General features: G+C 38.1%; 1 protein-coding gene across 1 annotated transcript in view; it reads right to left on the reverse strand.

The window, feature by feature from the left end:
• The window catches only part of NCOA6 (nuclear receptor coactivator 6), a 53,410-nt gene that overhangs the window by 26,799 nt on the left and 10,234 nt on the right, over positions 1-16,377 (reverse strand). The window contains exons 2-8 of the mRNA XM_060772321.2: positions 11,213-11,348; positions 10,121-10,242; positions 6,985-7,263; positions 6,062-6,217; positions 4,234-4,356; positions 3,409-3,534; positions 1,721-2,539 (exon numbers count right to left, since the gene is read on the reverse strand). Coding sequence (XP_060628304.2) covers positions 1,721-2,539; positions 3,409-3,534; positions 4,234-4,356; positions 6,062-6,217; positions 6,985-7,216 — 1,456 coding nt within the window. The 5' untranslated portion in view covers positions 7,217-7,263; positions 10,121-10,242; positions 11,213-11,348. The remainder of the gene's footprint in view (positions 1-1,720; positions 2,540-3,408; positions 3,535-4,233; positions 4,357-6,061; positions 6,218-6,984; positions 7,264-10,120; positions 10,243-11,212; positions 11,349-16,377) is intronic.

The following is a 16,377-nucleotide window of genomic DNA, read 5'->3' on the forward strand; positions in this document are numbered from 1 at the left end:
AGGATCGTAGCCCAAAGGCCCCTCCAAGGAGTTATATTCCATGGGCTTAGACCCAAAGCCTTGGCAGCCATCACTCACACAGGTGGCGTGGCTGCCTTGAGCCTCCCCTCCCTGAGGGGGGCAAAAGCATGGCAGGAATTGTTGCAACCCGAAGGCCCCTCCAAGGCGTTATATGCCATGGGCGTGGAGGCAAAGCCTTGGCTAGCCATCACTCACACAGGTGGCGTGGCTGCCTTGAGCCTCCCCTCCCCTGAGGGGGGCAAAAACATGGCAGGAATTGTTGCAACCCAAAGGCCCCTCCAAGGCGTTATATGCCATGGGCGTGGAGGCAAAGCCTTGGCTAGCCATCACTCACACAGGTGGCGTGGCTGCCTTGAGCCTCCCCTCCCCTGAGGGGGGCAAAAGCATGGCAGGAATTGTTGCAACCCAAAGGCCCCTCCAAGGTGTTATATGCCATGGGCGTGGAGGCAAGCCTTGGCTAGCCATCACTCACACAGGTGGCGTGGCTGCCTTGAGCCTCCCCTCCCCTGAGGGGGGCAAAAACATGGCAGGGATCGTTGCAGCGTCCACTGCCTGCTGGGGTAAATGGGGCAGAGAAAGCACGGGCAGTGAGAGCAAGCTGTCCTTAAAAAACAGAGACAGCTGAGAGGTGTGGCTGTAACCCAAAACAAAGTTATTGGCACAAAGCCACAGTGGCAGTTTGTTGCCACAAGCTCTACCAGTTCCTGGGTCTGGAAGGGGTGGTAGGCTGGTAAAAATCTTCTTCCCTCCTGCTTTCTGAGCGAGGGGAACAGAAGGAAAAGAAGGTAAGTTACTGCCCATTGCCAAAGGCAAAAAAGCCTGCGCCTCAGAGGACACGGCATTTTTTTTTGTTTTGTTTTAGAGGGAGGGAGTGGGTTTGTCCTCCCACTAGCCTAAATAGGATAAACAAAGGTCCCAGAACAAAAGTTGGAATTGCTGTCTGTTAGAGTAGTCAAACTGGAGTCCTTGAGTCAAACCAATAGTTGTTTTAGGAGAGAACACCGAGTTGTTGCTGCTTTCGCGGACAAAAGGAATTAAGGCTCCAAGCCCCGCTGCCTGGCTTTATTAGGAGTAGATGGGCGGGGCTGGAGTCCCTAATTAGGAAAAGCTTTCAAGAAAGATCCGAGTCAGCTGCGTGGACGCAGGGAAATACCACAGGTGTGGATTTCACAGTACCACGCAGAAGAAATAATAGGAAACAACAACAAACACAATCATTTCAGAAGCTGAACAAGTAGATATGGCTATTGTAGAACTTTGCTCATTGCATGGTTTTAAACGAAGACTGCTCAGGTGCCTGTTGGTAATATACATCAAGATAAATGTGTGGTGTTTTGTCTCAAGGTCTAAGTGAAATGAAGAATTTCTTGTAAATCTGTGTTTTTACAAAAATGGCATATGTACAGAATAGACACAGCTCACCCTAGAAATCCTGAGCCATATACAATCTAATACGTTAATGCCTTGAAGTTAGCAGAGAATTCACATAAAAGTTATGTACCACGTTTCTTCAATTGTAAGACGCACTGAAGTTCAGTACTACCAAAAACAGCAAAATTACATAAGATACACCTGTAATTCTAAGAGATGTTTATATAGGAAAAAGTGAGTATGATAACTGAATAAATATAGTCATTAACTAAACAGGTAAAACATAAAAAATAGGTAAAAGCATTCGTTCATTAAAAGCTTTACTTACCACCTAGCCCAGGATGTAAACCCTGTGGACCCTGGTTTTGCTGTTGCATCACCATAAAATTAGAAGGTACATTTCCTTGCTGCACCATAGGATTACGGCCAGGAGAATTTACAGGCTGCTGAAACCCTTGGGGGAGATTATTATTCTGGGTGGGTCTTGGTCCCATCTGCTGCTGTGCTTGGTTAACAGTGGGGGAAGATGCAGGAGAGCCCTGCTGAAAGGAAGAGGGAGAGGAGGCAGGGGACTTGCTGGTCAGGTGGGGCTGTTGTAGTGGTGTAGGGACCCGTGAGGGTCCTCCCTGAAGATTCTTCATCTGAGGAGCAGTAAACTGCCCAGAACTGTTTATCTGAGGAAAGTTTGTGTGTGCCTGAGGAGCTTGTTGGCTTCCGAAAGGATATGGAGGTGGAGGGTGGGAGGGGGTTTGTACAGTTGCTAAAGATGGCCTGGCTTGAAGTTGTTGCTGCATTTGTCCAGGCAAAGGGGCCTTTTTCCACCCCTGGTTAACTGTCAATGTGCCTATGTTTCCTTGGGATGGAGGAGGCTGGACTGTTCCAGCAGCCACCTGGTTCCAACCAGGAGGAACTGGAACCTGAGCTGGGGCTGTAAATGAAGGTCGAATCCCCTGTTGCGTCTGCTGATGCTGCTGAGGAGGCCGTGGTTGCTGCTGGTGCTGCTGTGCCTGCATCTGCTGGAAATTGGCTGGGTTTATTTGCCTGTTAACAGGAACTTGCTGTACTGAATGGAGTTGAGGTACTACAGATCCAGGTGGATGGTTCTGCTGTTGAATAGTTAGCCCTGACAAGAGTGGATCCATTCCATCTATGAAAGCAAAACAAAGAATTAAAAGAAATGCTGAGGGGGAAAAATATAATCTACAGTTGGCCTACAGCTGGTCTTCTACAAGAAACAGAAAAACATATTAGCACAATTAGTCTAATTTTCAGAGAAATCATCATATTTTTTGTCATTCTCTCTCTTTCACACACACACACACACACACACACTTAAATAGTGGTTTGTGAAATTTCACAAGGTAGTCAAGTGGAGGCTTGTTACTGGGGAATAACAGATGCAGTACAGACCCTAGTTCCACATGGGATACATTCCCAGACTTTGCTTCGATACGTCAAACTGTGGTTAACAGCCAGCCTTACTATTTTCAGTGGGACAAACAATAGAGATACAGGGAACATGATATAGCTTGAATAAGCGAAACTGTAGATAAATGAAACCGCATATACTGGTTCCACAGATATAGGAGCCATACTATAACTGATTTGGTAAATGCATTAAACCATACTCGCTAAAACAAATGCTACTGAGATGTATTATACTGGATCTTCCATTGTCCCTGTCCTTGCTGGCTTGATTGGAGGAATAGCCCAACACACTGGAAATAGTGGAAAATGTATTTTAGACTGCAGACTGGATCCTGACCAGAATTCTGCTCAAGCAACGGAGGTTTTCTGCCTCCTTCCTTCCTAATACCGCCATCTATGCCTAAAACTCTACCTCAGGGTATCTGAAAGAATGCCTACCATAACACTTAAAGAAGGCACTTCTATATCCAAGCCCAAATGTAGTTGAAAAAAAGTCACATCAATGTATTCATCTTCAGAGACAATTATCCAAGGAGAAGCCAATGGTATTAGAATTACTTTAAGTTACAATTGCAATTAGTTTACTACCTGACTGAGATGCTGGACGAGGTGTTCTGGGCTGCAGTTCAGTGTTAGCTGCACTTGTCATCATTGATGACACATTCCCACTCTGCTGCATCATGACAGTTGCAGGATTGTTTATTCGTATTAAACCTAGAAATGTAACCATAGTTATCATTATGTGAAGATGTAGTTCAGTATATTCATCAACACTGAAATGTAGCTGTCTTAACCAAGACACTTAATCATGTTAATTTCCCCCAACCCCCCTTTGTAATAAATAGAAGAATGAGTTGCTGCATACAAATACAAATTTGAAATTTCTCAAAAATCCATGATACTCTCTGCATCTGTTTTAAGTCTTAAATGAATCTGAAACCACTATGTAATGTAGTCTGACTGCTAACTGTATGTCCCCCACTTTTGAAAAAACGTCATATTCTCATACATACTAAATACACTATGTAGAACTGTCTACAAAATTCCAACAAGTAATTCTATCTACCCATTGCATATTTTTTCTATCACTCATTAAATATTCTCCCATTTCCCATATTTTCTCTGATTTACTTATATATGGGACCCTGTACTTAACATGCATCCAGGCTAATAGTTCTCACTATTTTATGATTTTTTTCAGCATATTTTCACATTCTTGATTTGGGGTGATGATTGTATCTTTTTTGTACATTTTTTCCAGCTTAAATAAATTATCCCTTCAGAAATGCCTCAGCATCTCCCAATACCAAACATGTTACAGGAAATTGAACTGGCAAGGCAAGCTTTAGCACCACAGAAAAAAAAAACTATTGCCCATTTCACAATCCTCTAAATCTGAACAGCCAAACTTGCCTTGGTTTCCTGGCATGGAAAATCCTGTCTCCATTCGTACTGAGTTGCCTTGACCAACAGGCCCATTAATCCTCACATCTTGACCTCTGTTTTGAGCTAATGACAAATTGATGGCACCTTCACCTGAAAGCGATTAGAGTTTGAAACATAATATAAATATGACTTCGATATGGCAAGGAAAGGAGAAAGAAAAGTAGCATTTTGAAAAAGTTATGTGTCAGACCAATGAATAGATGAACAGCATATATCTTAAACAAATAATTATAAGATGTAGCTTGCACACCACTTGGCCTTCCTGTAAAATGCCATTTGAGATCTTAATTCTGTTTGTTTACTTCACTTGTCCCAATCCTGCACACGGGGCTTCCTTGCAGATAAACGTTACCCTGTTCATTTCAATGTCCCTATGCATAGTCCTTTATGCTTAACAATCTTCTCCCCGAATAAGGCAAATTGTAATCTGGTGTTCATGAATCACTGGTGACAATGGCACTTGTGCCATTACTTTTTATGGATTATGTACAACGGTCTTGCAAGGAAACATAACCCAAGCTGTACTGCTGGTTAACAAACGAATCATGTTCCTAGTCAGGAAGCAATATTGTACAGAATCACAAAAGAAACCCTTTATCCAAAGGAAGCTCACTTGAGCTGGAAAGGCATGGAAAGATCTGGAACTTTTAAAGTCAATTTTAAAAAACCCAATATAGGAGCACACGGAGATCTAGGAAAGAGAGTGGAAGAGAGGGAGGATGGCTGGGGCTGGACAACACCTGACTCTTAGAACACCTGACCACAAATGAGAGCAGAACAAGAAACAATTTGTAATCTGATGCTTCAGGGTAAATTATGCTTATTCTGTATGTGGCCGATTGCTGGCAGTGAGAGATTCTGTAACTCTTTAATCTTTCTAAAATGCATCTGAAAATGTGCCTGCAAGCAATACATCTCATTAGCCTGATGTAGTCCTAAAATTAGCATAAAATGGTTTTTTTCTTAATATCACCGTAATCGGAAACACTAATCCCGAGAAGCGGGAGGAAGAAGACTCTTGACTGAATGGATTTGCTTCATTTTACCCGCCACCAGACTTCGAAAGTGAGAATCAAGACCTGCAAGTAAACATTTCCTTCTATATACATGGTCAAAGGAACAGGACAAATTGGTGGCAGACCAGCCAAAGAAACATGTGCTAAATTGGGTAAAGGTTATTAAGACTCTCAAATATGAACCCCCCCCCCTTCCCTTTATCTACTGGTCTAAGAAATGGAGAAACCTTCCACACGTGGAATACAGCAGCTACTTTTAAAAACACAGCTTCATATAAGCAAGGATTAGGAAGGAAAACAACAATATGGTAAATCTATTTTGTAATAGTCCAGGTTTGCCAGCAATAAAGCTCTAGCACCCTTTCATACAGCTGTAGATGTGAAACTGTAGGTATGGGTAAAATGTTTAAGCACTATGGCATATTTATTATGCCTCCTGATGAGGATACCATCTGATGCTACTTACCATCTGATTTTTCTCTTTCATTCAGGCCACCAAATATGATGGGGTGCAGTGACAGAAAAGCTCACAATTTCATGACCAGAATGCACAAGGCAGATTGTGTTTAAACAATAACAGTTGTGATATCGAAACTAACATGTGTAACATACAATCTACTCCAAATCAGGATACCAGGAAGCTAGTAAGATGTGGGATTACTTGGTGTGTTATTCTTTCAATCAATTACTTGAAAAACTGCTAAAAATTTCAATTTTGTTAACAATCTGAACAGAATTTCTCACAGGACAGACAGAGCCATAAACATAGATGTAATTACCTTCAATCTGCACTGACAGAATTCCTAGGTCTCGAAGCTGCTGGTTGTTGTTCTGAGCCAGCATTCGTAGTCGCTCAGCAGCTTCACGAGGAATATTGAAAGTAACTCGTACACTGTTCCAGGGTTCCACCTTCTTCAATCTTAATTTGTCAGATTCTTGTAAAGGAGGAGAAAAAAAAAACAAGCTAGTACAACTACTAAAGTAATGGGTGCTCATATTAGTGAGGCAGCAATATTCTTTCAATTTTCATTGCTTGTTATTCAAACAAACATTTTTTTCATGTAAGTTACCGACTGGCACATGACTCTCAGGAGGAAGTCAATACTGTACACTGTGGACTAAAGCACACAAAACACAATACAGTATATTTATATATATATTTCAGTAGGTTTCCTAATTCAGGAAATGTTTCCAGAAGTAAGTGAACTACAAATAATGTTGCTAGCAATAAATTTTAACTTTTAGAGTGGAATGAAGGTGTAAAAAAGTCAAATTTTAAAAGTAACTCAATTTACTTTAGAGTAACAGCAAAAGTAACAAGATGTGTAACAAGCAAAATAACAAGCTTCTTTTTCAAAATCATAATTTTTGAAAGCACTTTTCAAATTCTGTAATTCAAACGAATGAAAGTAATATATCAACTTTTATGCAGATTAGACAAAGTAACTTGCTCCATCTTGAAGCAAGGACTACCAAAGATGTGAACCACATTATGACAGAAAGGATACCAATGTTTGAAGATATTAGCTCAAAGTTATGTAAATCCTATGCTTATCATACCCATTTCTTATCAAAAGGAATACTAGTGAAGTCTCAAAAGTAATTTAAGCTCTTTGGAAAAATACTGCATTTTCACACATATAAAAATATTATTAAACATATTCCAGCAGTCTCAGTAAAAAATTACAAGAGAATGAAGTACCCATGTTTAAAAGGTCGGGAACGTTATCCAAGATGATGTTCAATTTCTGTTTGAAGTCATCGTCATCTATGTTCCCTTTAAAAGCAACAAATATGGTAGAGTCTCCAGGACTATCAGGTTGTGTATCATCTTCTTCCAGCCCAGAGTCAAGATCCATCTCCAGTTCTTTTATGGTTGAAGAACACAACAAAGTGTAGTTTTCTTTTAAAATAGGTATGTCACCCCAAACCATGGTATGTAATTTGCTATAGTAGGAGCTAATCAAGTGTTAAGAAGAACCTAAGAAAGAACATAAACAATACAAGACATTGTTTAACACATAGATAAATGGGCATTTAAACAAATACACTTTTACTTTGTTCTTAACGTGTTTAGATCTGAGGAGCTTTTCCTATATATTCCTTTTTCTTTATATACAGTTGATGACTGATATATAACTGCTCCCAAATTCATCGTACATTTAAGATGTCAAGTTTGGGAAGAAATAAATTTGGCAAGCAACTTCAGCTAGCTTTTTCTTTCAAAAAGTTGTATTTTTGCCACTATTGCAGCTGGCAGCAGAAAATCTCTTCTCAGCACCTGGAAGCTGTCATTCTGTCCCCTGAATGACCCTGGAATTATTGTATGCTGCAATGCAGTGTGATTTGGAGATGAGTCTGAGAAAAACTCTTCGGCTATTTCTTCCTATAGAAAACTATTTCTTTCCAAACTATCCCACTGAGCTTGGAAGATCTGGGACAGGAGGACCAAGTTTTGAAGTCCTTGAAGTTAAAAAATCATATAAATGTAATGTCCCCTCATTAATGTAGTATACATCCTAGGAGAGAGAGAAACTGCCACTGCTATTCAACATTATGGTAATCCCCTTAAATAGTTCCAGTACTCTTGCAAATCAGTTATTGCAAAATTCTGAACTAAACAATAAAGATTGCAACTATTTTAAAAAAACAACAACAACTCCAGCTAAGATCTAATGGGCGGAATTAATATTTCAGGGACATCAGCACAATTAAGGGACTTCTGATGCTGTTACAGATAGAGGCTCTTAGCATCGGTGCACAAGGTGATACTCTGGCCTATTTGCTTGCTACTGAGAGCCAAAATGTGATCCAGTGTTTGTGGTACAAAACAAACAACCATCTGTGCTGCTACATTCATGCTCCAAAAGAGCCCCTTCACAATGCTAAAGCTTCAGACAAAGAGCATTAGAGTGGCCTGGATGGGCAAGACTGCCCCTTGGTGGACAAGACTGTCCTAGGTGCCAGACCCATTGTATGATAAATACATATATATGGAATTTAGGAATTTTCAGAAGCAAATACATAAGGGTTTTAAAAAACCCTATGTGTCTTTTTCTATCTATTATGGCACATAGTTCTGTTTGTGCCAGAGCAACTAGCAAGGGTGTTGCAATCATTTTATACAGGCAGTAGCACAGTTAGTATACGTATGTGGGATTGCAGAGAGTTATGCAGATTATTAGATGACAAAAGCACAGAACCCAACACAGAACTACATGTGCTTAAGTATACAAATTTCAAAGGGCTAAAAGAAACCTAAATATACAGTACCCAAGTTACAAACATCCGGCTTCATAGTTAAGAACAGGGATGAGACAACAGGAAGTGAGAGATATCTACCCCTTAGAAAGGAAATTCACTCCTGAAAGAGTTATCATGCACAAAAGATGTCTCCACTTAAGCTTTGTCACCCATACTTGTCTCCATAGCAAGCCAAAATTCTCAAAATCAAATAATTCAAGTGAGGTGAAATTGTCTGAACAGGAGCACAGACAGCAAAAGAAACACCACATGGGTGTGACGCCTTCCCTATGCTAGCCAAAGCTTTATATAGGTAGATAGATAGATAGATAGATAGATAGAGAATGGAATTACACTTAAAATGCTGCTCTGAGTCGCCTTCGGGCTGATATGGGCGGGGTAGAAATAATGCAAATAAATAAATAAATAAATACTTGTTCTGCCTTTCATACAAATTCAGATTAAGAACACACCTACAGAACCTGAGGGCTGAGAAAAGTGGTATATAAATGAAGCAAATAAATAAATAAATAAACCTATTTGCTCATAGCTTGTGAACAGCCCATATTGGGTTATGATAAAACTTTAAGTATGCAGTTATATGCACCATTACTGTAGTGTGTGAAAAACACTTCCAAATTTAGATATTAGGTTATACCTATATTTACATTCATCACAAAGTCTTTTTTAACCTCATGTTGAAAATAAATACTTATAAGGGCTAAATACAAAGGTCTACATGTATATTACTTAGCTATCTAATATGGAACAGTTGATTAGCAGAATGAAATTTCTATATAAGGATGTTCCTTGGTGATGTAAAATTTAAAGAGATGCTTTGAAAAATGTGGTAAGTTAGATACATGTTTTACACACACACACACACACACACACACACACACACACACAGTGGGCCCTTGGTATCTGTTGAAGTTTCCTCCATAGATACCAAATTCCATGGATTCACAAATTTTATTACAGTATATACCAAGGCGTAGTAATATGGTATCCCTAATAAAAATGGTAAAATCAAAGTTTGCTTTTTTGCATTTGGGTGGGGGGGGGGGGGGGGAGGGAAGAGATATTTCCCCGCCATGAATGGTTGAATCCATGAATACAGAATCTGTGGATATGGAGGACTGACCATGTGTGATTGACTATAGATTTCTTTGAAGTACTGTTCGCTAAATTAAGGTCCATTTTATAAGTGAAAGACACAAAGATCTTACTTTCCAGAAAGCACTTTTAAATGTAGTACAAATGTCAGCATCCCTTTAGTTAGCAGAACTACCAATGACAATTACTAAGAAACCATTCTGTTAATTCCAAGTGCGAATCTTCTGTACTGTTTCCTGTAAAAGAAGTACTACTAAAAGCACCTATGTATGTTATTTCCAGACACAATAGTTCTTCCTAAAGCTGTACATTTAATAAAAAAATACAGTACTAAAAGACAGGCATATCTATTTCCTGAAGAAGACAAGCATCTGAAAAGGTGTTAGGAAAGAACATCATGTCAGGATAATAATGTTTTCATGCAGCAAAAATGAATGAATGAATGAATGATATCACTAAATAAGGAAAAAACAGCCTACCAGGAGATCCTTCTATTAGAAGTTGCATGACTTAAATTGTCCCAGAAAATTTGAGCCATTACAGCATTCAGGTTGCTACTCTGTCAGGGTTTGATCCTTTGAATTCATCAGCTTTGATAAATCTGTAAATGCAACCAATCAACAATCAATGAGACCTTAATGAAGAGAAAACAATTTCATCCCCATAACCTCTTTTTAAAAAAATCAGCAAATATAGGTAATGTAAACTGTATATTAGAGTTGTGAACTTAAGACTAGTAAAGCATGCATTCAAGCCACAATCCCAACCTTAACTACTCATTATATGTAACAAAGACCAATATTTATTTTAAGAAAACAAAACCTACATTTTAGAGAAGAGAAAGCAGAGGCGGAAGAGATGCTTAACCCCTTTCCCTACTAATCATTTTCCACTCCAAATTCCCTTCCTTGGTGGGGTTTCAAACATGCATTTATCAATTCATACTTCAAGGACACTTAAAAAAAAACCTGTAAGAGTGGGTACTTCTGACATAATCAGTGACTGCATGATGGGCAGCATAAACATGCCTGTAATGAAACCAGCCTCATCTGCATTAATGAGAATAGGGAATTTCTTACAATCTGGGAATCATTTACACTTTTCCTTCAACCGCAGGGGATCATGCTTCTCCTACAACACCACTCCCCAAATCCATCATCAAAATAATAAACTGTGACCTAAAAATCAAAGGAGGGAAAAGAGAAATTTGCCCTTTAAAAGTTATTCCTACCCACCTCAAACTTTCCTTAGAGCAAAACATTTTGAAAAGAATTTTTAAAAAGTTTTTCTCATCTAAACTTGGCCTAGCTAATGAGTGGAATAACATTTATGTGTTAATTAACACTTAAATACACACACACACACACACCACCATACACAGACCCTGGGATGGTAGGGTTTTTACTATTAGGATAAATGCTTTTCAATAACAAACAGCCCCCCCCTCCCCCCGCTTCACAGCTACCTTGGAGGACCACACTTTCACATGCTGTCACATCAAAGTCATCAAGGCATGGAAGATTAAAAACTACATGCATACATACAAATATAAACATTAAACAGATCTTTACTTTATGTCTGATTATGTCCTTGTCTTTCTTACTAGCTGAATTTGCAAACTTCTTCAACATATGTGGTTGAAAAGGGGATTCATTAGCCTTGCAAACATATTAGACTGTGATGTCTTCTAATGCTCCACGTTTAAACCTGAAAAAGAAGAATATACATATATAATGCAATAGTTTCCCCTGAAAGCTATATATTTCAGCAAATACCCTTTCCTCGGTGCATGAAAGCGATTTATTCAGCATCAGGCTACTTGGTCTATCTCACCCACTGTTGTCTCCTTTGAATGAAAGGAGTTGGCGAATTAAAGTGTTGTTCTTTGCCAATTACTTGTCCAAAAATTAAAATAAAATCTCCAAAATGGAGGTGGTGAATAAGTAATATCGCAAAGAAGTTGTCCTATTTTTGTTGCCATGAAAAGTTCAAACAAAAAGATAAACAAACATTTTCCTTGAAATTATTTTTTAGAAAATTGTATAGCCTAAGCATATTGAGCTACACAATTTCTACTAAACCAGTTATACAAAACAAACAAATAAAATAAGCAAGGAAAGTTACTCACGGGCATACAGAAAAAGTAAGTACCACTCTCAATGGACAGTCCCCACCTCCATGTCACCCCGAGTCCTTTCCCATTTTCCCTTTTGTAATGTTTTCCCCCATTCCAAGGGGCTGAAAATCCTCCCTTAAGACTCAGCTATTAGAAACAGAATTCTAAAATATATTCATATTTTAGCCCTCACCCTTCTGTTTCTCACTCTACTCACCCTTGGCCAACCCTAATGGTTTACAAGAATTGAATTGCCATAAAAACATCCTCTTAAGACCTCTAAGAAGTATTTAAAAGTGGGTTCCAAATCAAAAGGTTTAACCAAAAGTATTAGCATATTTTAGACTATAACTAAAAATTCCAATAACTAAGCCTTTCCCTATCGCATTTATTATTAGGAGTTTATCAGTTTTATCAGGAATCTATATTGACACGTAGCCATTTAGGCCTATTAACCAGAGTACTGTGTAATCAGCTGGCTCCCTCCACCCAAGACTGGCAAAACAAAGATCAAATTAGGGAGAAGAGAACAATCCTATCACATGAGAATTTTGTATGGTTCATGGAGAGTGGGCTGGATGTAACCAGAGGAGGTGCATTCCTATTGTCTACAATTACTTCTAGCACTGCATGGTCTGTGTGATTAAGCATAAAATTTTGGCTACAGTGGAAGGATGGAATGGTTGAAGATGAAGGAAACAGACCCTGTGAAAATTGCAGATGCAGAGCAGCTACATTATTTTCACATATTCAATTCTTCTTCATATTTTCATTAGACTAATAAAGGAAACAAGTGTATGCAAATAGATATTCCTTTTCTCCAGTGTAAATGTATGACACTACCACTATGAAACATGGAAATCCTAGGAGCTGAAATATTCTGATATTTTTAACAAATTACTTGCTTTCTTTTCATTACAATTATGAGAGGGGGTGTTCGAGTCCTATCTTAAATTTCTATCTAACTTCAGAATATTTGTGTTTTATTTTTAATCTTTCATTCTAATTAATGTTCAAACTGCTTTCAAATATTCAAGTAGAAAGGTCTCCCTTTTACAAATGCCAGCTGGGTTTTGAACCAAGATTTATTTTTGGTAGTACCAAATCACTACTGGTCTGGCAGGTAGATACTGGAACTGCATTTATTGCTTGAAAATATACTTACAGAACTTGTAAACTTGTAAACATATTATACTATTATACATAGTATAATATGTCAATTCACAACAAGAATCCTCAAACAATGTCTTTTTAATATATGAATTATTGACAACAACTGAAAGGTACGTAATATGGTAATGAAAGCATACGATAAATGCTTAAAATTCCAAGATAGGTAAATCCTATTTTATGTTTCAATAAATGTACAATTAATTCAAGCTCTATTATACATTAATAGTCAACATCAGGTTAAACTACAAATTACATAGTTCCAATGACTTGTATCCTTTTTTCTCTGCAAGAAAAAAAAAACCCATGTATTTGGTTTAAGACAATGGCAGCAGTGAGTCTAATCTCATGTGAGTTTTAAACAGTGTTACCTCACCGGTTGCCTTTGCTTACTTCTTAAATTTAAATGGAAGCAATCCACAGAGCAAAGGAAATGAGACATGGAAAGAAAGTGGCTGATAGAAGTAAGAATGTGCAGAAAACTACAGAGGAAAAGAAGGGGGCAACAATAACAAAGATAGGGTCACAACATCTGCAGAACAGTAGCAGGAGAGTTTGTGCCACTGCTATTGGCCAGGATTTCTTGCAGGAGGTCACTTATTCCTTTCCATATTGCTAAGAAGACTTAACTCAGCCCAACTATTCATCATGGTGCAAGCTAGGTCAATTCCAACAAACATCATTCATGCCATTAACTTTGAAGTCACTTCAAAATCAAGGACCATCACATAACTGGCAGCTGCATATCCCTGAACAGAAATAACACAAAAATTTCAATTACCTATGTAGACGTCTTTTGATTCTGAGGATATATTTTTCCCCATCCCATTTTCTTTTCTTTTTCTTATAAAAGCCAGATTTTGTCACTAGAGATACCTTTAACACAAATAAACAAACTGAGGTGCTAGGATTCTGGAGCAGGGAATTATGCAGGGCGACATCTTTTTGTGGACATGGGTAAGCGAAACTGCAGATATTAGTCATGCAGATGCAGGGGTTTGCATGTGTGAAAATAATGAAGGATACTCAACATTCCCATGTAACACATCTTTGGCTACTTATTATACTGTTTCTTTGACTCCTTATTATACTGGTTAAACCCTTACCGAAAGGTGGTCGGTTCGAATCTGAGGAGCAAGGTCCCGCGTGGTCAGCTCTAGCTTCCCATGCAGGGACATGAAAGAAGCCTCCCACAGGATGGTAAAACAACATTTGGGCACCCCCTGTGCAACATCCTTGTAGATGGCAAATTCTCTCACACCAGAAGCAACTTGCAGTTTCCCAAGTTGCTCTTGACATGGGGAAAAAACCTTATTATACTTTGTTCAGTACATTAAAAGGCTCTATGTTTGGCAATTCATCCCACATTCTATTTCATATTTTGACACACACATGGTATATTGCTTATGTTTAAGTGTACATTCCTGTTTTGTTCCAAGCATGTTCCTCATGGCACTTTTCAGTCCTACACAGTTGAATCTTTCACACTATGGGGAACAATAGTGGGAGGTGATGAATATGCACTTATATCTACATCCACTGATGTTGGGATGAAATCTGGAGAAACAGCAAGTATTTTGGGATATGAATTAATTTAAATCATTTCACTGAAACATTTAATTTTAATTAATGTAATCAGTTTAAATAAGTAGTGAGAAAAAGATTCCATGTAATTGTAATTTTAGTACAAGCACCTTATTGTTTAATATAACCTTAATACATATTTAGAGATGTAAGCTTCATTAGAAGGTAAGTATATATTGAGCAATTATTCTAAATTGTTTGACATGATGCTCAGCATGAGAATGTATGATCTATATGTAAGTTTAAGGCAATGTCTACTAAGTCAAGAGTTGCTAGACAAATATCAGTATATAGAATTATTTCATTCATCGTTTCTTCCCAAAAAGTTAAGACGACTGTGAGCCAGTAAGAACCCAAATAAACCTTGAAGTTCAATATTACTATTGAGAATTGAAGCTGAGTTTGGAAATAGGTATTTTTAAAAGTCTGTTGTTTGTTGGCATGTATAAATTAAATTATTTTTATCTACTTGTTTTATTATTTTAGAATGTTTTTATTCTATTGATTACTGAAAGAGGCTCAAGGTTTATATTAAAATGTATTATTGCAAACAATATGCAGTTGATTCTAAAGGTCAGCCTTATTGTGTGAAATTATGAAACAATTCCATATATATATATATATATATATATATATTGCTTTCATATACTTAATATGCCTCCTTTGTTTACTAAACTTGTTGGATTCATTATTAACAATCAATGAATGAAAACAATTTAAGGGAAGGCTAGTTTCAGCTGGGATATAAAAATCTGCTAACAGTTTTTCTTAAGAAAAAATTGTCTGGATCCAAGTATCTCACAGTTATAAAACAGGGGTTTTGAAATTATGCATCAGTGGCTTAGTCAATATCATAAAAAGATGCAGTCTACTTGGTTCATCTAGCTCAGTAACAGACAGCAACAACTTTCCAGATGTCAGCCAAGAGTATTTTCTAGTTCTAAGTAATTGTACAGGCTTCCCTTTAACATTAAGTCTAGTTGTGTCTGACTCTGGGGGTGGTGCTCATCTCCATTTCTAAGCCAAAGAGCCAGTGTTGTCCGTAGATGCCTCCAAAGTCATGTGGCTGGCATGGCTGCATGGAATGCCATTACCTTCCCACCAAAGCGGTACTTATTGATCTACTCACATTTGCATGTTTTTGAACTGCTAGGTTGGCATAAGTTGGGGCTAACAGCAGGAGCTCACCCTGCTCCCCGGATTTGAACTGCCGACCTTTGCGTCATCAAGTTCAGCAGCTGAATGGTTTAACCACACTGTGCCATCAGGGGCTTCAAGTCCTAGCTGAAGCTTTACTTGTGCTCCAACACTGAATTCTGACATGTCCTCTAATAAAATCCAACAAGGCAGTAAGCTTGAGCGTGAAATAGTAAGTGTGTGAAATAGGAACATTACATACTTCAAGCTTTTTATATCGAACATCTATCGCTTGCAAGACAACCCTTACATAGTCCCAGCAAGGACACCATCAAGGTCACCAACATTTAAAAAGAAATTTCCATACCAATTTTACCTAGATATATTTTGTTTTTGAGTATAATCCTTCAATTCAGTATTTTAAAAACAACAACTTTGGGTTAATCCACTATTTATCTATCTTTTAAAGTGTGAATATTGTCCCTTAAAATATACACATTACCTGCTCATTTTTACATCTTTGTCTCAAATTCCATTTTTATTAGGTTAGGACTCAAGGAAACCTAACTTTTAGTATCACATTTCCCTCTCTTTGAAAGAAATGAAATTTGCTCAGATGGCAAAGCCGCTACCAAATTCACAGTCTCTCAAAGCCAATGTTCTGGTACATAAAACAAAACTTTCTTAATCAGAGAACTGAATAGCACTCTACTCTTGTGTTCAGGTTGA

The sequence above is a fragment of the Anolis sagrei genome, chromosome 4 (genome assembly GCF_037176765.1).
Source record: "Anolis sagrei isolate rAnoSag1 chromosome 4, rAnoSag1.mat, whole genome shotgun sequence".
NCBI lineage: Eukaryota > Metazoa > Chordata > Lepidosauria > Squamata > Dactyloidae > Anolis > Anolis sagrei.